The sequence below is a fragment of the Psammomys obesus genome, unplaced genomic scaffold (genome assembly GCF_907164565.1).
Source record: "Psammomys obesus unplaced genomic scaffold, mPsaObe1.curated_primary_1811, whole genome shotgun sequence".
Taxonomy (NCBI): domain Eukaryota; kingdom Metazoa; phylum Chordata; class Mammalia; order Rodentia; family Muridae; genus Psammomys; species Psammomys obesus.
The window spans coordinates 2,814,660-2,840,249 of record NW_026596152.1 but is presented as its reverse complement, the minus strand read 5'-3'; the positions used below and the strand labels follow the sequence as shown (position 1 = coordinate 2,840,249).

The window sequence follows — 25,590 nt, the reverse complement described above, 5'->3', positions numbered from 1 at the left end:
AATTACTGTAAAATGATGGATGTCTCTAAGGGGATCTGCAGAGCTAAGGCTCTTGGCCACATATATCTAGCGCTATTCTAGGTACTTATAGCTCTCCGTTTGAATATTAATTCAATAATTATTATAGGAGGTTGGACCAGGTTTAGAAGGTGGTTTATAGATCAGTTCTCAGTAACTAGAAGGCACAAACTTGGAACACACCCTGAGACACCTTCTCGGGTGTGATGGAGGCATTTTATACTGCAAGCTCCCAAGCACCCACCCTTATCCCACCTTCTTCCTTACTAGGGTGGAACCAGGGGCTTCCTGAGGCAGATAAGCAGGTCCCTGGCATTAAAACCCTTCAAGCCTGGCCCAGGTTTGCCTGGTGACTAGCTGCCTTAGCACATTGCCAATCTGGTTGCCAGGGAACAACCCATGCCCTGCTCACAGTCAGGCTCCATATGAAGACCTGCCCTACACGACCTCAGAAGTAGTATTCCCTTGAAATAAACGTGAATTTTGTAGTTGACATTAAAGCCTGGGTAAAGAGGGTCTTCACAAAGAGCTGGAAATGGCTTTTTCAGAGGTTGTTGCTGGCCTTGGGTCAAGCAGGCAGGGAAGACAGGGTAGCTTCTACCCCTGTTGGGCAGCTGAATGAAATGATTGACAGGTGTCAGAAGGAGACAGGTAGCCTTTATCTTTTACCCCTGGTGCTCACAGCCATAACTCAAGCAATGAGAAAAGGCCCTTTACAATAAAGGCCCTTTATTTTATTTTGGTTTGGCCCGGCTTTAGTTTTCCAGGCGCATGTTACCACATGCTGTGGACACGCTAACCTACGACACATCTGCTAGAATGCTCTGAACATAGTGTAGCCTGGGAAAGAGAAAGTACGTTATTGCTCAGACCCAGCTAACACCCCAGGAGATGAGAAACCCCACCTAAATAGCTTCCCAGGCCAGCTGACAGGAGTGGCTCACAGCAGGTGGCGAGGCAGGAAGTATGCCATGGTAAATTACTTTAATCAGAGAGGCTTCGACTAGACCCAGTCCATCTCCTCTTGCCAGGAGAAACCTTAGAGTTTATAATCGTGCCATGCGATTGAACATGGAAGAAATGACATGGGACTGAAAGGCTCGTTCGCAGAGGGAGGATGGCTTCTGGTCAGGCTAGCCCTCAAGAAGCAAGCCACACACTGCAAGGAAGCCCTGTCTCCACAGAGAGGCCAAGCGGAGGCTTTCTGACCACCAGTCACTAAGAGCCAACATCAAGCAGCAGATACAGGCATGAAGTTGCCTTTGGTGATTTCAGCTCCCAGCCTTTGAATATCCCAGTTACATCCCAAATACTGCAGTGTAGAAAGAGGCCATATCCAGTGTGCCCTGAATCCTTGCCCCATGGGAGCTGGGAGAGAGAGAGTAAATGATTATCATTGCTTTAAGCCGCTAAGATCAAAGACAGCTCATTACACAGAAAACTACTGTGCATGCTTACCGGAAGGTTCATTGTGCAAGTCTTGCAGACATGTCTTCTTATACTGAGCCCACTTCCGAGTAGTCTCCTCAAGAAGGGACCCTGTAACCTAAACACATAAAAACACTGTCACAGCCAGGCGTAGTGGCACACCCCTGAAATCCCAGCACTCACGAGGCTGTGGCAGGACAATCGTGAGTCCTAGGCCAGCCTGAGCTCTATGGTGAGACTCTGTCTCAGAAACAAAGCAAAAGAATGAAAGACCGGACATCACTTCCAGACGGCGTCAAGTCCAGCTGTGGCTATTTTTCTCATACCCTGGTCCTCAAATTGCCTTCCAAAGTGGCCCATACCAAGACACAGAATTTCCTCAGCATCCTATGTTTTACTTGACAATAAATCTGATTTTTTTCATGTATTCCACAATATAATTATATTTTTTGACAAAAATTATATATATATATTTTTTTTTTTTCAAACTCTTTAAGGTTGACATTTCACAGGAATGTAAAGCAGCCAGGCTGAACTTTCCCACACTTGCACAGAAACGCTGTTGTGCCCCTGAGGCTATGCAGATTCCCAGAAGAGAAGCATCTCACTGAGAGGGCCCCAACAGCGTGACTAAGAAAGGCCCACACAGGTGTGTGTGGCCGGAATCTGTGCCACCCAGGAGACATATGCCTGTCCTGAGGCCTTGGGACATTTTTCTTTCTGACATTGACTATTCTGATCATTGAAGAGACTGCTCACGTTTGGGGACACTGAGTCAGTCCATCAGCCTCTCTCTGTGAACCTAGACCCCTTCTTCAATTCACATTTCTCTTCCGCTCAGCGAAGGCGTCTTGCTGAAGCGCTTTGTGTGTCAGGTTTTGTACTGAAGGGGAACAGAGGGATAAAAAGATGAGCAGTGCGTCCCTAGTCAGTGAAAGGGCATTCCTGTGTTAAAGATGTTATAGGTGTGACAGCAAGGAGCAGAGAGGCATCTAGAAAACTGGGAGACATTCCCTTTAATGGCATCCGAATTTAACTACACATAGCCACCCACTATCCCCAAAACAGTGCCCCCATCTAGAACCAATGGGTGGCCTGTTTTAGCCACCTAAATGGTTAAGTCTAAGTCTAGTCTGCCCTCCACCCTCCTCTCTTCAGTGAACCCTCCCCCAACACCTTGTCAATTACAGTGAGATCTGTGGCTTTTTTCTATGTCTTTCCTAAAAGATCAACACACACACACACACACACAAACACAAACACACTTTGGCAAAGTGCTTCTTCCATCATAATTGGTCCATAATTTGGTCCAAAATTTCTTAGTTTGTGGCACCCTTAACTATCTCAGTAATTTTCCAAGGCACTCGCGGACCCGGAAAAAAAAATCTTAGGTCCTATTTATCAAGTAAATAAGCCCAAACAGTGTATAAATATTTACATCAGAACAACTTTGAACCTTCGGGCATTGCACAAGTTCTCAAACTTTAAGGTGGGACTGGACATCACCACCTTCATTTCCTGGCCCATGCTTGTTTTGTTCTGTTGCTTCTCGCAGGACCTGCAGACCACCGAGTTTTTCCCAGTCTAATAGTGAGTCAGGCAGACACTGTGGTGGAGCCCAGAAATGGCGTTAGCTAGCCATGGGAGGGGAAGGTAGGAGGATCAAGAACCCAGGTCCAACCTTAGCTGCACTGTGCATTCAAGGCCAGGCTGCTCTATATGAGACCCTGTCAATTGACTAAACTCAGGATGTACCTCACCCTCATGCTGACATGCCGACATGTGCATGGCCCTGGGTTCCATCCCCAGAACTACAGAAACAGAGAAACACACGAATATCTTGAGCTAAGAGTTTGCATGTGTCTGGAAAGTGCCACAATCACTATACTTTCCTCCAAAAATTAATACATATTCCAAAGCACCCACCGAATTCACGATGCTACCCTGGGCACCTTGAAACACAGTCTGGAGACCATGATGTTAGCCAATAAGAAGGTAGCATGAGGGTACAAGAGCCAACACTTATCCCTTAGCTTTGTTCTGCAATGAGCTTGGAATCTCTGCTAACCAAGAGACACCAAGTAAGTCTATTAAGACATTGATCTATGAAATAAACATCCTAATTGGAGCTTAACTGACTCATATTTTCTTTCAGATATTTTAGCAGATGAATTAATAACTAATCAATAAGCTTCCAGGATCCTCAAAGCTGTAAAAGGAAGGCCCTCCCTTGCATAAAGGGCCGTTGTGCCCTTGGAGATCTTACTCAGACCTGCCTAAAGAAGACACTGTGAAATCGGTCTCTGAAGTAAAAATTCTCCTAGCCCCCTTCTTCTTCACTAGGACCAACGGTGACAGTGAAAGCAGAAAAACAAGAGCTGGGGGGTCGGTTGGTAAAGTGCTTTGCCACACAAGCAGGAAGGCCTGAATTTGGATTCCCAACACCCACATGAAAAGCCAGGCATGGGGTACATGCCTGTAATCCCAGAGTTAGGGAGGAGGAGACAGGAGGAAGCCCATCTTACAGGCCAGCTAGTCTGGCTGAATCAGTGAGGTCCTGGACCAGTGAGAGACCCTGTCTCAAAAGACAAAGTGGAGAAGAACTGAGGGGGAGCACCTGCCATCGACCCCTGGCCTGAGCACCTGCACATGCACACAAACACAACAAGCATGCACAGTAGAAAACAAGTTAGAGCTAAAAACTACTGAATGTGGTCAGCCTGGAGAAGCTAGACAAACATGGACTGTCCGCCCAGGTCCTTATTTAAAACACAGCAGAAAGGTGGGAGGCTGCCTAAAGCCAACCTCAGCTACGTTCCCACTGTAAGGAGAAGAGATGCGTGAAAACCTCCAGCTTGGCCTTCCTTCCTCTCCCCTCATAGGCAGCCTGTATCCAGGACCAACCGGGCTGGGAAAGGGTTAAGAAGGTGCATGGGCGGACAGTCTTTACTGACTCTGCCTACACAAATCTGTCTTTATTTGTTAGAGTGAATATACCACAGAGTAAAGACAGAGAAAGTCACAGGTAACCAAAAAACAGGAGAAAGGGAGATCACACCCTCCAACTTCAAGGAGCGTCTTCCCTTCAGACCCTTCTCTCCACACATGCCTCATCTTACTTCTTTTCTTCCGTTCTGTTTTATTCTAACCAAAAAAAGGAAGCCATGTTGTTCTGCAACCTTTATTTTTCCACCTAGAAGCATCCATTTCAAGATGTACTTAAAACTGCTCTATGGTTGCTTTTAGTCAACACCCCTTTAGTGGCTGCACAGAATGCAGAAAAAAAAAAAAGTGGCATAAACTCTTCAGCATCAAACATGAAACTTCCAGATGCTGCTAGTAGGGTGTTATGATGAAAATCCTCCCAGCAAGACTTTGTGGGAAGAAGAGATGAATCACAGTTCCTGGGTCAGGGAGTATATACATTTTTAAAGATTTTTGATAATGTACCTCCAAACCGTTTATTCTTGCCAATTAATTTTTTTTTTCTTTTGAACCATGCACCCTTTCATAAACCAACCAGCAATGTCTAAGATCAACTTGTACTAGAGCCTGTAATAGTTTATTTTTAATGCCAAATAAAGCAAATGAGTAAGTGGGTGGGTGTGAGCTATTTCGCCACTTGCATTTAGAAAGCAAAGTCTCTCTGAGAATTTCTCATTAAATGAATTTTATGAAGACTTCCTGCCAGTACACACATTCCACAGTCATTTATATCCGTAGGCAGGGAACTCACGTGTGAGCAAACTTCATGAGTGTCTATGCAAAGCCTAGTAATGTATAAACATCTAAAAACTCTGAGGTTAAGGTTGGGTAATCAAGAGGAGATTCGTCAGATTCACAGACAGAGCCAGGGTCTCTGTGCATACACACAGTCTAGGTGACAAGGTGGAAGGAGACCCCTCTCCAGAGTGCATTATTGATACGGAAACACCAGAGTGAAAGGGTCAGGATATACTGTAGTCATCATTGTCAGCCAGCCTGAAGTACTGCAGATGCCGCTGTTATTATATATAAATAGCCATATATCAACGGCTCCCAAGAGTGCTAGAGGAGACAGAACACAGGGCCACAACCCACAGGGTACACGCAATGTCTCCTCAGCTCATGAATGTACGTGAGGGGAGGCAACTCCTGGGTAACTCCCTGGAGCTTTTTTGCCCATCTGTGAAATGGGTCCAGTAGTAATGTTCTCCTCGTGGTCCGGCTGTGAGCATTCCACAGGATGATGTGTAAGGAGGCATCTTACAGTAGCATGGCCAGAGCTGCAGCTGGTGTGCACTGGACGGTTGGACACACGTGGATAGAAAGCGAACAGAATGCAGGGGTCAGCTGGATACAGTAGGGATACCCAGAGACAAGGATGAACACTCCATCAACTCTCCCTGCATCCCTACACCGGCAGCACCAGCAGCCTTGGAAACAGCAGACCAAGGTCACCTGCCCTCGAGGATGTAGTCTCTCGAGAGAGTCTGCCGCCATAGCAAGACCGCCCCCCAAAGACCACCATTGTCTCTGAGTTGACGTTGACAGTGCCTGAGGGATGAAGGCAGCCCATGCTTTTTGTTTGTCTAGTTTCTGGCAGAGAAGCCAGGGAAGGGGACTTGATGAGATCTGGCACCTCTGCCCTCCCTGGATGCAGGAAGGCAGGAGATTTTAATTTCGAAGCTGCAAATGAAGACTAAGAAGCAAAAGGGGAAAGACAGACATTCCAGGGTACTTTCTTTTCTGAGGTGAGTGGCACTTGGGTCCCTTCCCGCCACAGCCCTGAAGAGTAGTCAAAAGGCAACCTCTTTTTTTTTTTTTTTTTTTTTTTTTTTTTTTGGATAAGAATAAAGCAAGCTACTGAAAAGCCTAACCAGAGTCATCATTTAAACACAGGTCAACACGTGCTAACACATCCTGAAAGCCCTCCGCTATCCTGCAGCCGGCCCACACTGAGGGGTGTAGATCAGTGTTACCTAACCTCCACAGGCTTAGTTTCTTCCTCTGTAAAACGGGGTTAGCAAGAGAGTCTCCCTCGCAGGGCTGCTGAGAGCATAGAACGAGATCATAGAAGCGGAGATACGTGATACCAAACCCAGGGCCACTTGGCTATTGGTGTCTTCACACTACCTATATGCTTTGCTGGGGGTTTGTTTTGTTTTGTTTTTTGGTTTTTTTTTTTTAATCACAAAATATCTATGGTATGAATATTCATTGTTTTAACTTGTGTGTAAATGAACAGTGGGAGAGTGTTGGATGTGTAGCCCCAAACGTGAGTGAGGGTGAGCTCCAGCTGGCGGAGTCACTGATTTGTAGCTTAAGTTGGTAGGTCTCTGGATTTGGCGTCTTTTAATATTATAGGCCACAGAATGCAATAAAGAAAAATTCCAAATATTTGCAATAGGAGCGAAGGAAGGGAGAAAAGGAGAGCAGAGAGGGCACAGAAATGTGCCCTCGCTGTGACCACTCAAACCAGCGAGAATGCTAGGAGTGTGCTGGAAGCTACAGGCAGCCACTCAGAGGTGCTGACGGGAGAAGATAGAAAAGGAAGACTGGGATGCAAATAATTTGCCCTTCATCATTTCAGCTGTGTAAAATAATGCACAGAGAAGAGAATTTTTTTAAAAAAAAATCAGCCAAAACACCAGCAATGAACAGAATGCTGGGGCTGTGGTTGAGCATCGTTTTCTTAATGTGGTTTTATTCTTCCCAAATTACCTATGAGGGGCCTGAATTGCTTGTACAATGAGAAAACATGCACAGCTGATAATATTAACAAGAAGAAGAACGAGGAATAAAAGTCTGTTCTTACTTGCTTGATGGAAACCAGCAGAAGCAGGGCGAGGAAGGGCCTCCAGGGGCCCCAGAACAGACGCATCCCGTGGGTGTAGAGAGGCTGGGTCCCCTGGGCCATGGGGGTGCCCACCGGCTGTGCCCGCACCTGGGGCAGGGGCTCCTCTCTGCTTTGACGGGACACTGCCAGGCTTGGTTGGGTCCTCATCCTCTTGGCGCACTTTCACAGGCGCAGGCACATCCCTCCGGCACTCCGAGCTGTATGGCAGGCGGTGGCCTCCTGCATTCCTCCTTGTCCAGAGAGGAAGTGTTTGCACAAGTCCTCTGCAGGCCGCCGACTGTCTGAGCTGCTCCACGGCGATCTACCGAATCTCGAAGTTTCTCATCCCCCGCCTGCCCCTCCTAAAATCTTGGGAGATTTTTCCCAGACCTACCCCAAGACGGCTATGCTGCCTGGGACTTCCTCAGCAGGCCCAGAAGAAAAGGCAAGGCATGGTTTCCATCCTGAGGACTCTATCCCTGCACACAGCCGGAGTGAGCTTCCGACAGCTGGAGAGGATGAGCTGAGGTGCCAGGTGGCTATCTTTAAAGCCAGTGTTTCTTTCTACAACATCAAACTTTTCCAAGCTGTGCTGAGGCTACCTACAAAGGCAGGGGCCACCTCTGAGCTCTGATTATGCCAAGGTAACACAAGCAGTAGCTCGCCTGTTTTAGAGACAACACCTCCAGACCCAAGGTCTGCAGCAAAAAGCTATTCAATGATGAGCGTTGCGTGTGCTATCAATAGCAAAACAATGGGTAGGAAGCGCCAGGGTTGGCGCCTCTCCGCTGTCCACCTCTCCACTGTCCACGTGTTCTGAGCACAATGCTGCCCAGACCTTACTAACCAACACCTCACCTTCTCACTTCGGTTTTCGAAGGTTACAAAACCCTCCGCCCTCTGTCCTATTTCACTTGAACTTACAAGCATTCTCCCAGGGTATCATTATTTCTTCGTCTGAGGGCTGAGCAACACTGGGCTTCAGAGACGTCGGATTGTTTGCTCAAGGACTCACGGCAGGTGAAAGACAGAGCCAGGCCTTCTAGCCAAGTCGCCTGACCACAGCTACCTGGTCAGGAGCCTGCTCGCGCACACACACACACACACCCACACACACACCACACACCATCTCTTCCTGGCTGGCTTCCAAGACATTCTGTCCAACTGGAGGCTCAAGCAGAAGATGACCTGGTGCACAAAATGTCAGAATGGCAAGAGGCAAGAAAGACAGCTCTCTCTCTCTCTCTCTCTCTCTCTCTCTCTCTCTCTCTCTTCCTTCCTCCCTTTTCCCTCCCTTCTTCCCTCCTCTACCCCCCTTTTTTCCACATTTAAGTCAAACCATAGCTCATCATCATTACCTGATCAAGCCCACTGAATTCTGAACGTTCAGGGGGAAATGGGTGAATGGCCCTAGATGAAAGTCCCCCAAAATCTTAAAACCCTCACGTGGCAAGAGTTCAAACCTTGAGAGTGAACAGATCAGTCTAGGGAGGGCTCCCAGCTGGGCTTTTATGCTCCTGTGATTTCCACAGTCAATGTGGTCATCTCTTTAGGACCACAGAAAATGGGGTGAAGTGGCAGGGAGGGAGGAAAGTGTGTGTGTGTGTGTGTGTGTGTGTGTGTGTGTGTGTGTGTGTGTAAAGCTGTTCTGTACACACCAAAGGGAGCTTCTAGGTTACATGGTGGGGGAAAGAATCACCAGCTTTGTATAAATATTCCATCTCGCTTCTTTTTGAATGTTTCTCAAAAAAAATTTTTTTCCTGATCCCCCCCCACCTTGGTTTGCCTGCACACATACAATTTCCCTACCTGCTACCTGTTGGATGGACGCCATCTAGTGACGAAATGTGGTAAACCTGTCTGTGAGAGCAGTACATGGTTTCTAAGGCGACCGAGAGCCCAGGGCACAGGTCCTCGGGCTTTGCCAACAGGGAAGAACAGATGGAGGGAGCCAAACAGAAATGTCACCGCGGTTACATCTGGACTCCTCCAGGCCTGCTCAGCACAGAATGAGGAGCCGGTAACCTTCCCAGGCCGCACCGGCTTTCCTTCTCCATCCCTTCCTGGCTCCTAGCTTATTGAATTTCTTATGTAAATTTTCACTTTTCCTGGAGTTTCTAATTGCCTTTCCTTTCCCCATCCTAACGACATTTGGTTTGGTTTTTTGGTTTCTTCCTGGAACTGGTCCTGTAGTCACCTGTCCGTAAGGATGTAGATGATGGTCCAAGGACTTTGAGCCCCCTAGATGACACCAATGTCTGCAGCCAGTTGAGCTCATGTCTCTCCCCATGCTGCACAATGCACAGACTTTGAAGCAAACTGCCTGTGTCTTGCATCTCGGAGTCCCTGGGTTAAGCACCTGTCCTTGGAATCTTTCTTTTCTAGGGCTGGGCAAGAAACAGGTCCAGAAATTCCCCCGCGTTTCCGTGTTTCTTGCACGTTCACTCTTCTTTCTATGCAGACCCTAACTCTAATGCTTATGTATGCAGATGAAGGTTTGTGAGTGTGAGTATGGACTACAGAACTAGATGGGATGCCGTAAGAGGGGAACAAGAGGAGTCAGAGCGGAGGAAGAATACAAAAGATCATCAGTGTCATGGACGTAGAAAGGTTGCTGGGGTGGGAGGGCAGAAGGGGGGTGGATGGGAAAGAAGGTAGAAAGAGAAACAACAAAAGAAAATTTTGTTCGAAAAATGTCATGATGAAACTCAGTTATTTGTAAGCTTTTTTTTTTTAATAGAGTATCTTATGTTTCTGAAATCTAACATCGAGGGCCCTCCTTAATTTCCAAAGAGTTGAGTGGGGCATCAAGACACCCACCCATAAAGTCTTGGCTTTCAGTCAAAACCAATGTCCTCTACAATTGTCAAAGGAAGCAAGCTGAGAACCCAGGGTACGCTATAATAAACGCAGAGGAATCTTATCCTACCTTGCAAAGAGCCAAGCGTTTGCAGTACATACTACAACACAATGAAGTTTAAGGATGTCGCCCTATGTGCAATCAAGCTAGACATAAAAGGACAAATGCTGCACGGCCCCGTTTCTAGGATTCTTTTTCTAGAATTGCAATAAGGACAATAAGGACAGTGAAGGCTGCTGGGGGCTGGGAAGAGAAGGAATGGAGAGTTGTTTGACAATGGCAGAGCTTCGGTTTTGCATGCTGAAGGGAGTTCTGGAGAGGGAGACGACCATGTTTACTACCCCTGAACTGCATGCTTGATGGTTAAGGTAGTAAATTTTATGGTATGCATGTTTTACCACCGATTCTGAAAATGGACCAATGTCCCCTGCACTTACTAGGGAGGATAGAGGGGCCCCCCCTGAACCTTTTCACGGGAGAATATCTCAGGTTCTTACACAAATGCTCTATGCTGGAATATCTCAGGCTCCCCCAGAGGACCATAAAGAAGCTGTGTCAGGATGCCAGATGGCAGGGCTGGGGGATGGCGACCATGAGACAGTACAGAGGAGGGGCTTCTCGCTCTTGCTACTACTGGGAGCTTTATTCTGCCATGGACAGGGCAAGGTGGCAGCGGGTACTGACCCTCCTCTCCATCTGCCTGGCCCTCGCCTTCTCCCTCACAGCCATGGGCAGCAGCCACTGGTGTGAGGGGATCCGGCGGACGACAAAACCACTGTGCCAGGACCTCCTGGGGGGAGTGAACTGCATTCACTTCAGCCAGGCCAGCAGCAGCACTGGCAGAAGACATGACGATAGCCAGGCTGTCCAGTACATCTGGGAGACGGGAGATGATAAGTTCCTCCAGCTCAGGTTCCATGCGGGCCTTTGGCAGTCCTGTGAGGAAAGCCTCAACAGCACAGGTGAGTGTCCCCAGGCCAATGAGAGCAGGAGGGCCCTGAGAAGAGGCTCCAGAGCCACGCTAACTGAGTCTAAATCTCGGGCCTGCCACAGACTGTCCTCTACCTCTGAGCCTCAGTTTTCTCATCTATAAAATGAGAACAGTGGGGTTGCTCATCTCCTAAAGATAGTATGCCGATGAAGTGAGTAGATTGATGTGAGGTGTCCGCAAGAGGGCCTGACACAGTTTTTATTAAGCACAAGTGTTCACCCAGTCTCTCCGTTTCTCCAGAACCAGAGGTGGCGGCCTCCTCTAAGCTGCACCCCAAGATTTCTTTCTCACTTTAAAAGTTGTTGTTATTTTTGTTGTTATTTGAGATGGGGTCTAACTTTGTAGCCTTGGCTGGCCTGGAATGTAGATTAAAGATGTGTGCCATCATACCTAGCTTTAATTTGTGTGTGCATGCGTGTGTGTGTGTGTGTGTGTGTGTGCATGCATGTGTGTGCGTGTGCGCATGCGCCCTCAGAGGCCAGAAGAAAGCATCAGATCCCCAGCATCCAGAGTTACAAGCTGTTGTGAGACACCTGACTTGTTCTGGAAACCAAACCCAACTCCTCTGCAGGAGCAGCAAGTGCTCTTCAACCCTGAACCACTGCCCCAGCCCCTCCAACGCTGAGCCATCGCTCCGGCCTCTCTTTCACTTTTAATGACTGTTGAAACAGAGGACCCTCTTAAAAACAAACAAACAAACAAATCCCCAGCTCTTATCACCAGTAGATCACCTATCAGATCTATGACAATCATGACACAGAACAAGACGGTCCTTTATCTCAGGCTGCCCTCGAAACCGCCCTGCACAGTAGATATGGTCTCCACAAGCCGTGTGTGTGTTAATCAGCCGATTCTGGACTTCATTGATTAAGAGTGGAGGTTTATGAAGTAAGTGGTGAGGTATGAAGAAAGCGAAAACAGAGGGGAGGGTTAGTACATAAAGCAAGTTTGCAGAAAGTGCTTTTACCTCACAAAGACTACAAGAGGGAGGAAGGTCCACCCCTGAGGCTAGACAGACTGGCCAAGGCCTACGCTGGGGGAGAGAGGCGCCCCTCTGCTTTCAAAGCAAAGGCCCCAAATGAGAAGGGGCACCCTAGCAGTCGCCACTTACATCCTCAGGCTTACATTTCTTGCACAGACCTTCACTTTACCAGTTTGTGGCATTTTAAAGGTTGTTTTTACAGCCTAAGTAGACTGCAACAGGGCACGATACTCTGAGCTACAGCATAACAGCCTCCGACCGCATCCAAGCCACTACCTGGTGGCAAATAGATGCCCCCCTTCACCTCCAGGCTAAGTGGCCTTCGCTCTAAGTGTGATTCAGGCGTGCCCAAATTCTCTTCTCTCTGAGGAACTACTCTCAACCACTCTCTCAACCCCAACACGCACACACAGTTACATTTGGCTTGCGATCCTGCCTTCTCTGAGATCACCAAGACAGTCCCCTGTTTTCTGTTGGGGAACTTGCAGGCAGCACATCCACAGGCAAACAGCTTCAGAACCTCTGTTCCGTTTCCAAGTCTGTTTCCCCCCGTTCCCATTATCTGAGAATGGTCTCATCCATTTGCACAGCTTTGTATGATGGCAAGAATCTGAATCACCCTGGGAGCTTCACCCAGGCCCCAGACACTCTGGCTCAGTCGATCTGGGCTGGGTGCTAGAAACCTGCTCTGGTTGGTTGGTTGGCTGGTTGGTTGGTTGGTTGGTTGGTTGGTTGGTTGGTTGGTTGGTTGGTTGGTTGGTTGGTTGGCTGGTTGGCTGGCTGGTTGGCTGGCTGGTTGGCTAGCTGGTTGGCTGGTTGGTTGGTTAGTTGGTTGGCTAGCTGTTTGGTTGGTTGGTTGGCTGGCTGGTTGGTTGGTTGGCTAGTTGGTTGGCTGGCTGGTTAGTTGGTTGGCTTTCTAGTTGGTTGGCTGATTAGTTGGTTGGCTGTCTGGTTGGTTGGTTGACTGTCTAGTTGGCTGGCTGGTTGGTTGGTTGGTTGGTTAACTGGTTGGCTAGCTGGCTGGCTGGTTGGGTATTTTTTTGTTGTTGATGGTTTGCTTTGTTTTGCTTTGCATTTTAGCTAAGGTAATATTTAAAGGCAGGTAAGAGTTACACATTTTGGAAGGCTTATAAGCTAACATTCTCTGTCCCTTCCTTCAGGGAAACTGTGTCTATATAAAGGTCAAATGTGGATATCTTCATTTTTGACATTAGCTATTGACTTAATTATATAATACATAACATTTATCACTTCCCATGACAATTCCCCACATAACATCCATCAACCTCTTGGTAAAGTAATATCAGTGCTTTATTTAAATCTATAAATTTGATGCTCATTCTAGCATCACGAAGGGTGTTCTCATATTTATTGTTTGTACAGATTTTTTTTGTCTCCCTGGAGTTTCTTTCCCATTCTCATAGCATTAGTATTTCTATTCCAATCAACTTTATTCTCTCTAGAGTAATTATCTATGTTCCAAATTTGCTTACTGAGTGACTATGGTACACATCACAACAGGAGAAACACACTCTGGGACACAGAAAAGCCTCTGGATAGAGGAGAGTTGGAATGTCATGAGGTATATGCCATGTTTGGCATGGGGATAGAGGAACAGGAGTTTAACAGAGAGGGGGCTACAGCACTGAGAGCTATAAGCCACTGGAAAATATCTAATATAAAGGTAAAATAAGAAAGTGGGTGATAGTGGTTAAGACAGAGCCTCATCCATGATAAGGGAATGAAGGATGTAAAGGCTTCATAAAGCCAAACCAACACATTTGCTTTAGTTTCTGCACATGTGTGTTTGTATGTGCATGTTAGTGGAGGTTATGTGTGTGTACCTATATGGGAAGACCAGATGACAGCCTCAGGTGTCATCCTTGAGAATGACACCAGCTTTGAGACAGGGTCTCTCATCGGCCCTCATCTCACTAATTAAGCAAGAATGGCTGGCCAGCAATCCACCCAGGATTCTCCCATCTCCACTTCCCCAGCATCGGGCTTGCAAGCAAACACAGCCATGCTCAGCATTGCAACTGTAAGGAGCTCATTGGAGCTGTGAGGATCCTCACCCTCTTGAGGCAAGCAGTCTATTAATTGAGCTCCCCAAACCCCATATCTTGTATTTTAATAGATGGAGATCAGGAATCAGGGTGTTCCGGGCAGACAGAAATGAATAGGCCTGGTCTGAAGCAAACAAGTCAAGCTTTTTCACTAAAATGCAGGGCAGAGAGCAGGAGAAAGCCTTGGTACAGATCAGAGCTCACGTGGCCTCCTAATGTCCCTGGCGCAGCTGTCCCAGGAGGAAAGCCTAACTGGAGAAAAGCGGCATTGCTCGGGCACCGGAATGCTATTTGTGATGCCAGGGGAAGGGTGGCCTTCAAGGCTGAGCTTGAGGATACGATCAGAAAGTTAGAGAGATGGGAGCTGCTTTCCCTGAGGGAGTGACTGCCTTGGCTGGACTTAAGGGAAGAAGTGGACTTTAAGGAGCCAGTACGAGCCGGCCATCTGCATGAAGCATGTGCCCACAGCAACTCTAAGCTGGTAGCTGGCATGGACTGGTCCTAAGGCTTCAGATAAAAAGTCTCAGTCAGCTTATGTTTAGGTATATGGGGGAAGTCCTCATCCTAAAACAGGATCTGGGGGCAACGTAAGAGACTGTGGGAGGCTCTTTTGGATTTCTTCCTCTGGAGCAGTGGTTCTCAGTCTTCCCGATGCTGCAACCCTTTAATACAGTTCCTCCTGTGGTGATGACCCCCCTCAACTGTATAATTATTTTCATTGCTACTTCATAACTGTAATTTTGCTACTGTTATAAATTCTAATGTAAATGCTTTGGGAGATAGAGGTTTACACACACACACACACACACACACATACACACATAGATCCCACTTTCACTGGATGACAATACTAAAGGGCTTTTCCCACATCAATTGGGACACACACTAAATTTTCAGGAAGACTGATGTTCCTGGCAATTCACAGCCTTGAGGAGAAATTAAGAGTGTGGGGCTGGAGAGATGGCTCAGCCGTTAAAGGCTAGGCTCACAACAATAAGTAGAAATTAGGAGTGTGTTTCTTGGTTCATTCCCAACTTTCTGCGCCTTTGTTCTGGAGTTCAGGATGGGAAGAGCCTCTACCAAGGGCCTCACTGAATGGTCCTAAATTCATTCCACAGATATAGTCTCCAAAGAAAATAAACAAAGAGAGTTTAAGATAAGACAGTAAATTACTGCATATTATATTTTTTTCTGGAAACTCATAGCATCAATTAGCATGTAAAAAGAATCTTTGGGAAGTTCCATAATAAAATAAAATTAAAAACCCTGATTAATATGCCATATCCCAGTGTTTCCCAAAATTTATCTACCACAGAAGAGGTTTGTATAGTCACACCTATTTATATTATATATGTGAGAAATACGCTGAGAAGCAGTGTTATACAAGTACATATGCAACACTGAAAATTGCATAGCTAGAGACTGATGAGCTTGAACCTTGCACCCTTCACTCTGACTCCTCTTACCCCACAGCCTAATAACGATCATGAATGCTTTCTGCCCGTTCATCTAAAACTCCTCTGCTCACATTTCCCACACTTCTTGGTGTAAGAAAGTCAGGGTTTTCTAAGTGTTACCACATTGCCATTGTTTTAAGATAGAAGGAAGATACACTCTCAGAAAAATTTCCACCATCCTAAAGCACACATCTTCACCTTCTGTGTTTTGCAGGATGTACCTAAAGCAAGAGTGTTCAGTTTCTATTTGACAGGAATTAACTAATAACAAACATCTAAGTCACAGCTAGATATTAGAAGTTACAAAGGCAAATAACTCCCAGGAGGTGGTGACGGGAGTGGTGAAGAAGTTAAGATTGCCAGTGATCTTGAACTTCATGCCTTGATCAAGGGATTGTCCCCTAAGTTCAGCTCAGCACTGAGGTTCAGGTCCTCTGGGGAGCTCAGTGCAGCCAGATCCTTTGCTTTTGCAAAGAGAGAGATTTGATTTTTTTTTTTCAATATCCCAATTTTAAAAATCTGTTTAGAGCTTTACATAGGCCTCCTAAGCCAAGTTGGTAATGAGGTATAGACCGTAACGCTCAGTCACTGACTCCATCACAAGGGACTGGGGGCAGGAGAAAGAAAAGATAAGAATAGGAATGACTGACATAGTAGGAACAGCGGGAGGGTTTGAAGAGCTGGCAAAAAGAACTCTGGTCTCAGGAAGGTGTTCCTAGCCAAGTGCAGGCAAGGACTTCGGGGGTAGGCCAACATCCCAGTTGGCCTGACTGAGTAAAAGTCTCCCATCTAATAAGTCCTTCCACAACCGGGCCCTTCAGTGCTTTAAAGGGGAGACCCACATGTCTCCTCCCACATTCTGAAATAAACGTTTGCAGTGAAAGCTCCTGGTAGAGGCGAGGCTCACGTGTTCCTTTCCTTAGGCAGATCCCCGAATCGATGAAATGTGCTTGAGTAGACCCTGAGCTGTGGGGCTGAACTCAGAGCATTCAGACAGGAGCCACCTGGGTAGCCACAGGGGCCATGGTTCTGGGGTAATGGCAGAGTCGGGCACCCAGAGCTTGTATGCATTCTCCTACGGCTGGCTCGCTATGCCTCTTGGCCGCCCAAGCCCTGCCAAGCTATGTAACACCCGCCTCTCTGGCTTCATGGGATTTGTAAAGATTTTTCTTCTTAATCCTGCTGGCTTTGTTCAGAAGGAACACCGTTTCTGAGGATTCACATTAATCAAGGGGTCATTCTGGTCTAGCAATCTGGGCCCAGCTAAACTTGTCCTTCTAAGCTATCGGGAATTCTCTTAATCTGTTCAGCTGGCCTTCTGGAGCTCTGTGCCCTGATGCTGCTATGCTCCTGGATTTCCTGTTCTTGCCCTGCTCCTGGCTCCCCCTGGCCTGCTCCTGGTTCCCCCTGCCTATGCCCCTGCCCTGCTCCTGGTTCCTCCTGCCTATGCCCCTGCCCTGCTCCTGACTCCCCTGCCCTGCCTGCCCCCTTCCTGCCCTTACCCTACTTCTGGCTTCTCCTGCAATACTGTTGGAAAAGAAGGCTCTCCTCCTTTCGTGTGCTTGGGATGTGGTTTGTGGGTGTCCCCTAAAGGTTCATGTTCTGAGCCTGGTCCTTGTGTGGCAGTTTAAGGCAGTGGGACTTTTCGGAGGCGAGACCTATGAAAGATGATTAGGCCACTGGTGCTACCTTCTTTATACCGAGAGCCTGGTTAATTCCTGAAGGCGAATTCTTCACACCTGCTCTTACATCGTGGCTGCGCTCTACTTCTTTTTATTTTAAAGTATATATTTATTTATTTTACATATATGAGTGCTCTATCTGCATGTACACCTGCATGCCATAAGAGGGCATCAGATGGTTGTGAGCCACCATGTGCTTTCTGGGACTCGAACTCAGGACCTCTGGAGGTGCAGACAGAGCTCTTAACTGCTAAGCCATCTCTCCAGTCCTTGCTCTCTACTTCTTGTACCTATCCCATCATGATGGCATCTGCCATGTGTGATATAAGCTAGAAGGCCAGGTCCTCATCAGAGCCAGGAAGAAGCCAGGCTCTTCTCTTCTAGGTCCAGAATTGTAAGTTAAAAGAATACTTTTTTTCTTTGTGAAGTATTCAAGCTTCAGTATTTTGTTATAATAGAAAACAGACTAACAAATGCCTCCAAGGATCAGGTAGAAAGATAGCAGGTAGTAATGTGGGAAAATGTACCAATCCTCAAATAGGAAAGCTCCATTTTCTTTTCTTTCTTTTCTTCTTTCCTTCCTTCCCTCCTTTCTCTCTTTCCAGTACTAGAAATTGAACCCAGGCCCTTGCAAATGCCAGGCAAACACTCTACTGAGCCACACTCACAGCCCTGAAGACCCCACTTCCAATCCCTTACTCCATCAACTTGTAACTTTCTCTGAACCTGGCTTTCAAACCTGCAAGACAGAGATCCTTGTACTGGCCTCTAGCAACAATCAAGCAGAAAAATGCATGCAACAATCTGTCTACAGCATGTTCGCACAGCTATGTTACTGCCGGCTTTGTTAGCCCCAGTTAGAGATAAAGAAAACAAGGCTCAGAGAAGCTTCCTGCCAGGGAGAGAAAACCAGAGATCCAAGAGCCCCAGGAGTCCCATTGTCCTCTGCTGCTGTGGCTGCTGTGGCTGCTGTGGCTGCTGTGGCTGCTGTGGCTGCTGTGGCTGCTGTGGCTGCTGTGGCTGCTGTGGCTCCCTTTGTTGGCACTTTCTCTGCCTGTGCCCTCTCCTCGCCTACCCTCTCACCTCCGCTTTGCTCTGTTCCCACCTTCCCACCACTAGGAACCCCCACCCCTGTCATGAGGGATCCGTAGTTAGTTTCTGCTTTTACTAATGTTTATTTCCACCTGGACATGCATACTTAAGGGTAACATGCTAGAATACGCCTGGGGAAATATATGGTATTTTGTCTTTCTAGGCCTGCGTCACCACTCATAAAATACCATTTTCCAATGCCACCAGGTTTTCTGCAAATTCGTTGTTCTTTGCAGCTGAATAGAACTGTGCATACACAGCGCATTTTCGTTATCCACGCGTCTGTCCATGGAACGGTGCTTGGCTATGTTGTCCTTGTCTTTCAGGCGAGCGTTGCAGGTGCTTCCTGGGGATTGTACCCACCGAGGGACAAGGTAAGCACTGTGCTCACAGCCAGGGTTCCTCGCAGTTTGAGTGGCTCTAATTGTTGTAGTAGAAATGGGGTGGGGGGATGATGAGAGGGTTGGATATGGTTTTCCCGTGAAGTCAACCCAGGCTCCGTTCACGCACCTTATAGCCCTGATGTGCTAGGAGATGGTAGAAGGCTTCACAGGGTGACAGGAAACTGACTGGTGGAGACAGGAAACTGACTGGTGGAGTCTGCAGCTTCCTAAACCGTGAGTGTTTCCCTTGCAGCGGATTCATGCTCTGCCGGTCCCCGAGCTCTGAAATACCATTTCTCTTCTGTCTCCTCTATCCATTCCCCTCCACCCTATATCCAACAAAGCTCCAGCCATGATCCCAGCAAGGGCACACAGGCAGCTTTCCTGGAAATGGGGGATGTTGCTAGAACTGGAGCTCCCCAAGGCTCTCAGACACTCAGACCCTTCTGCCCTCAAATTTAAGTTTGTGGGTCTTCTTTAAAAGATGTCATTTTTTTAACTTTGGGGTTAGGGGGTGAATCTGCACACCTGTTTGCAGGTGTCTTCTGAGGTCAGAAGAGGAGTGGGATCCCCTGAAGCTGGAGCTACAGGTGGTTGCGGTCACCAGACTTGGGTGCTGGTAACTGGACTCCAGTCTTCTGCAAGAGCAGCCAGTTCTCTTAGGCACAGAGCCATCTCGCCAGCCCCTGTGTAGCTTCCGTAAAGGGCAGAGACTGTGTCTGCATTCGAATCAAGATAGTGTGCTGACTCTTAAGCTGGAGAGTAGACATTTCCAGAATCCCTTGCAACCCTATGCCAGGGGTTTGTCTTTTCCTCCCTCCTTTAGGGAGTCTTTCTACCCATCTCCTTGAGGCCCTAGGATCCCCTTGACCCACACCTTCCTAAGACCCAACAGAGGTGACTCCGGTTTTTACATTGAAGGCTTGTCGTGGTGAGGTGTCTCTCATCACCACTGTATACACATGTCCACAGGAAGTGCTTACGCTGGAAGCCTGGTTCCCAGGGTAGAGCTGCTGAGAGATGATGAGGGACAATGAGAAGTGGAGAGCATGGGAGGCTGAAGATTGTTGAGAGTGTTGCTCAGAAGAAACCAATGTAGTTAACTCTCTTGCAACCCTGAGTTAGTTTCCACAAAAGAGTTGGAAAAGAACGAGGCTGGACTCTCTGTCCTTCTGGCTTCATGTCACCCTGGATTTCTCTCTTTCACATATGATCCCACCATAATGCCATGTCCATGGTGTAAGCTAAGGAAGTTTTGCAAGAACCTGGCCCATGCTGTTTGGACCCTGTACAGCACCCAAAACTGTGAACTGAAGAGACCTTTTTGTTTACAAAATATCTAGCCTCCTGTCTTCTATTATAAAAACAGAAAGTGTGTTAGTAATAAAACCAAAGGCTCAAACCCTCCAGTTGTGGATTCTAAATGCCTGGCGTCTCTGTCCTTTCTGTTTGTAGGTGTTTTATGGCTCTCCATTGGGGCTGAAGTCTTGGATATCTTCCTGATACTGACAGGCGTCATCCTCCTGGGCTTCAGTATGAGTTGTTACAGCTCAGGGTGCACCTGGCTCAAGGTGGACGCCTCAGTGGCCATCCTCATGGTCCTGGCAGGTATTTTCCAGCAGGAGAGGTTTCTCCCAGCCCACTCCAAAGAGGACATGATGCTTCGAGCCATGAATAGGCTGGCTGGCTCCTTCCAGTCACTGGTGGCTCAATAAAATAGCGGGTGCTCAGGATATATCACTGGACTGATTCCATTGGGCGGAAGTAGTGTCAAAAGGAAGAACATAGGCTCAGGTGGAGAGGAATACTAGCTTGTGCCACAATTAGGAAGAGGCTGCATTGGTGCTGGGAATAGCAATGACCTCACCTAGCAGAGAGGTTAGGCTTGAGTCCATAGGGGGACCCTCCCGAGGTCAGACCTCTGTCACTTAATGCCTGCACATGAAAGCATACATTAAGTAACTGTAGGAGAGGTACCTCACTTTTATAGGCTCACTGTCAGTCCTGGGCTCTGGGGAAGAAAAAATAAGACTGTGCCTACTATATAAACTTCAGTGTCTTAAAAATTATTGCCACAGTTTGGCATAACTGTCCCACAAAGAACTCTTTTGCTTTTTAACACTGCCTCCAAGCAACTTGACCTGGCCTTCTAAGGCCCTTACGTTACTGTCTCCACCAAGCTAGGATCCAGAATGTGCGGCTCCTTCCCGCCTCCAGACGGACACACTGAGTTGTGGTAACTACCAGTCCAATCTGTGCATCACCCCTGTGTTTGATGAACGTAGCACACCTGGCCCAGGTCTTAGCACCGCTAAGTGGAAAGATAAGAGCCAGTTGCTAGGTCTTCATAGCAAAGAGCGGGGGCCATGGACGTGCGAAGTTCCTGCTCAGGTGCCGGCATCTGCTATGTTCCCCTCGGTTACGATCGAGTCTGCTTCTGGGTGTTCCTTCAGTTTCTGCTGTGGGAATGAGATGCCAGGCGGAGTGTCTAAGGATGTATGAGTACAGAATCTGTGTACGGATCTGTGGATGCTAGGGTTCTCCGAGCATCCAACACACACAGGGAGAGAAAAGTTCCCGCTGTGCTGTGTTCTCAGCTGTGACTCACGAAGCTTTGCTTGCACAGGGCTCCTGGGCATGGTGGCCCGCATGATGTACACAACTAGCTTTCAAATCACCGTGAACCTGGGGCCAGAAGATTGGCGGCCTCAGACGTGGGACTACGGCTGGTCCTATTGGTAAGTTGCTTGGTTACAAGCTCTGGTGGAGCAGAAAAAAATGAACATAATTTTTTGTCAGAAAAAAATGCCATTGTCATAGGGCTGGTACCTGCTACCCTTGTGACCTCTTGATTGGTATCCTAGCCTTTTCTTAACCCAGTCTTCTCGGCTGTGGAGTAAAATTACCTATCTTGCCTCTTTTTTTTTTGGAGTTTTTTTTATAATTTATTTAAAAATTTTAACGAAAGATATTTTTATCAGATTATTTCTCCTCCACCAACTCCTTCCAAATCCTTTCCACCTCTCTTCCCACCCAATATCATGTTCCCTGTCAAATTATACACACACACACACACGTGCCAAAAAAGAGGATGAAAGAAAGAAAAAATGCATAGAGTTCATTTTGTTGTGACCGGATTCCTGGGTGTGGGGCATGCCCCGAAATATTGGTTGATATACCCTTTGACACCGCACAGGAGAAAACAGATTTTCCCCTTTCCAGAAAGTTATCAGTTGCAAATAGGTCCTTGGTTAGGGGTGAGAACCCACATCTGCGTAGCCTGGTCGGTGCTGAGATTTTGTCCGGTTTGAAGCTGTGCAGGTCCTCCGCGTGCTGCCGCAGTCCCTGCAAGTTCATGTTGCATCAGCCCCGCTGAGTCTGGAATGTGCTCCTTCCGTAGAGTCATCCATCACCTCTGACACCTACATTCCTTCTGCCTTCTCTTCCACATAGATCTCAGCCTCAGGGAGAGAGGTTAATAAAAACACCTCCTTTGGAGCTGAGTGCTCCAAATTCCTTCACTCTCTGCTCATTGTCCAGTTGTGGCTCCCTGTGATAATTGCCATCCACTGTGAGAATATACTTCTTGGGAGGTTAATCGATGCTCTGATCTCCAAGTATCGCAGTATGTCATTAAAAGTCACTTTATAATTGTGTTCCTTTTACAGAATAATAGTAGTCGGCTTTTCTCTAGAGCCTCTGACCTAACCAACCAACCAAGTAATTAACTAACTAACTGGCTGGCTAACTAACCTAACTTAGGTTCTTGTCCCTTTAACTGTGTCGGGTATGGATTCCATCTTACGGAGTGGGCCTTACGTCCAACCTTATGAAAGTGTTTCGTTACTCCTCTAACATCCATTATATCTCGCAGGTAACTGTCGCTGGTGCAGGGTTTGGGGCTGGGTTATGTTGGGGACTACCTTTCCCTTCTGGTAGCGTACAGAGCGCCTTCCAGTACCATGGACACTAATCGGCACGGGTGACGTTTCTCACTGGACGTGAGTTCAAGTCTTTCATCTTCAGTGACGCACATAAGATGTGTCAGCAATAAGGCCTCACCATAAGAGTGTAGAGAATAAAGATGATGTATTTACAAATTACTTGGCAGATGATAAAGTCTAAATTTTTAAGCAGAGACTGGAGAAGTTTTTCCTGAGCTATACTAGATCTAGCTTCTACTTCTATTGAAAAGATAATGTCATGACACACAAGGTCTGTCTCTGAAAGGAAGACTCAGTCATGCCATACAAGACCATGATGGATTTCTTTGTAATTTCTTGTTTTTGCAGTGCTGAAAATTAAACCAAGGGATTTACACATGCTAGGGCAAGTGCTTTAGTGCTGATCTGCTTCACCACTCCAAACATTTTGCATCTTAAAAATCAATGTGGTGGCGTATGCTTTTAATCCTAACACCCAGGAGGTAGACCCAGGTGGGTCTCTGTGAATTCAACGCCAGCCTGGTAGATAGATCAAGTTCTGAGACAGCCAAAGCTACACAGAGAAATTCTATCTCAGAAAAAAAAAAAAAATCAGTGTACTTGTACTCACATTTTATTCCTCTAATAGCAATAACCTCTAGTGCTGGCAGAAAGTTACCAATCTCAAAATGGAGTCACTTGTGTCAAACCCTGACAAAAGAGAGCCAAAGAAAGTCATATACTCAGAGCACTCACTCACTCGTAATTGTCTTGATACCTGGAACTTTGGGGAAAAAAAAAAAAAATCCAGACAGGAATTTACTGTGAGTTACACTAAGACAGCCAGAGTCAGTGGCTTGACCAAGAGCCCAACACACTGTATGCAGCATGAGCGTGACCTCTAAAGCACCAGGGTCAAATTGTACCCCGAAGATTACAGATCTTAACTAGCAGCTCCTGGCAGCAGCCAATAACAGCTCCCCCCACCCCGCCCCCGCTCCTAAGGTACACTTTCTCTTCAACAACCAACCTTTTCCTTTGTTTTCCAGAAACTACCCCCTGTCGGTCCAGGGGTCCTTGATTACACTTCTATTGGTCATTTGTGCCAGATAAAACCTTTGCTTGGAGAGTTGTCTTTGCATTTTCATTTGGTGCTGACAGTCATTTTCCTGTCTGTAAAACTCACTTTTGACATTTACTCCTTTGTTCTCCCAGTAAGCTTTCACGACGCACCTGTTCCTAAACCCTTCTCAGCTTTGGTCTCCTGGGTCTGATGACGTTAGTATCTCTAACTGGGACTCTGTACACTCTTCCTTCCGTCTGGGTCACTGCCGTGCCTTCCTTCTTCAGCAGAGCTCTGGATTCTGAGGCGCCATCCTCAGCCTTCTGCCCAGTTGAAAGACCAATGGAGAGAGGGTGGCTATTTTATTCCTTGCATATTCAGAATGATGCTTATTTGGTACCCTGCCCAAAAGTCTTGGATTTTTTTAGACACTTCTCTGTTTCCTTTCTGAGTGTGTTGTTGCTCTCAATAGTTTAACACCGCTAATAGCCGGCTGCTGTTATGATCCCTGCCGGGTGCTCTTTCCATCACGTTCCTCCTATTTCCATGTGTCCCACACTTTAGGGAAGTTTTCCTGTTCCTTCTTTCACTATCTCTTCTCCTTGCTTTTCTGTTCCCTTAGAACTCTTGCTAGCTGGCTCTGTGAGTTAATCATCCAACAGACCTATTTCTTTCTTTACCTAGCCTCTTGCTCTTTGTGTTTCACTTTCAGGAGAAGGGGGAAGATGTCCTCTGTTTGTCTCACAATGTTAATTCTGCGGTTAGGTGTGAGGAAAGGGCTGAACAGCTCTCTGCTCCACTGCCACCTTTTCACGCAAACCCTGCTTTCCGACCAGCTTTTCCCTCTGCATCCCACACATCCTCCTCTCTCTGAATCTGGGCCCTTTGTGCCTTCAGAGACTAAACCTGTGCTCTCCTAGGTTCAGGGGTGTGTGGGGTCTTGTTTGTAGTATAGAAGACATGTGAGGGCCAGCCAGTCACCCGTAATCAGACTTTTGCGTGTGTGTGTGTGTGTGTGTGTGTGTGTGTGTGTGTGTGTGTGTGTAAGGGTTGCCTCTCAAGGACTCACTGGGGTTTGCAATAGACTTCCTTCTTGTATTCCGGGAACCCTGCCCCCTAAACACTGTGTGTTGCTCCTGTCTTCTGTAGCTCAGTCACTCCTCCCACAACTGCCTGCCAGCCCTTCACATCTCCTCCCCCCTGTTGCTCCAATACCCAGTGAAAGAAAAGCTCCCAACTTTACCCTAAGATGTACCTAAAGGCACAAAACAGCATTCCCCGTGGGTAACAGCAATGTCTCTCTGCCTCCGAGAGGCTGAGAGCCTCTGGAGGCTGACCCCAGAGCATCCCAGGGATCAGCCCTAGGCCTTTCCTAACTGTGCCTTCTGTTACAGCCTTGCCTGGGGATCCTTCGCCCTCTGTATGGCTGTGTCAGTGACAACCATGAGCAGATACACCATAGCCCAAGAGGAGACGCCAAAGGCACAGAAAGGTGGCCCATACCCTCAAGACAACACCCCTCATCCTGAGGCTTCAGAGCAGGTTTGGCAAACGGGAGCCACTTCCCACCCTGTGGGACATGTCTTCGTGAATGTACCCGGACACCACCCCCCAGGTACAGGAATCAAAGTGTCCGTGTGCTAGCCAGTGCCACACGAGCAGATAAACCAGGCAGCTATTGCCACAGTGAACACCTCTGGAGTGATGCTCAGAAGACTACGGTATAGGCAAATCTTCCACTGCCCCTCTCTGGATTCAGCCTCTCATGTCTCCCACAATACCTGTGTCCTCAGAGGAGATGATGTCTAAAGAAGATATCAACTAATA

At 47.4% G+C, this 25,590-nt stretch overlaps 2 protein-coding genes across 2 annotated transcripts in view; one reads left to right on the top strand and one right to left on the bottom strand.

Annotated features, from left to right (window-relative positions):
- The window catches only part of Glp2r (glucagon like peptide 2 receptor), a 55,306-nt gene extending 47,856 nt beyond the window's left edge, over positions 1-7,450 (bottom strand). Inside the window, exons 1-2 of the mRNA XM_055594365.1 lie at positions 7,244-7,450; positions 1,477-1,564 (exon numbers count right to left, since the gene is read on the bottom strand). Coding sequence (XP_055450340.1) covers positions 1,477-1,564; positions 7,244-7,432 — 277 coding nt within the window. The 5' untranslated portion in view covers positions 7,433-7,450. The remainder of the gene's footprint in view (positions 1-1,476; positions 1,565-7,243) is intronic.
- A 3,326-nt stretch (positions 7,451-10,776) lies between these two features.
- On the top strand, positions 10,777-25,407 carry Gsg1l2 (GSG1 like 2). Its single transcript, XM_055594084.1, has 5 exons — positions 10,777-11,086; positions 18,721-18,768; positions 20,233-20,385; positions 21,404-21,515; positions 25,158-25,407. The coding sequence occupies exons 1-5, from the start codon at positions 10,777-10,779 to the stop codon at positions 25,405-25,407; spliced, it is 873 nt and encodes a 290-aa protein (XP_055450059.1).
- Positions 25,408-25,590: the final 183 nt, after the last annotated feature.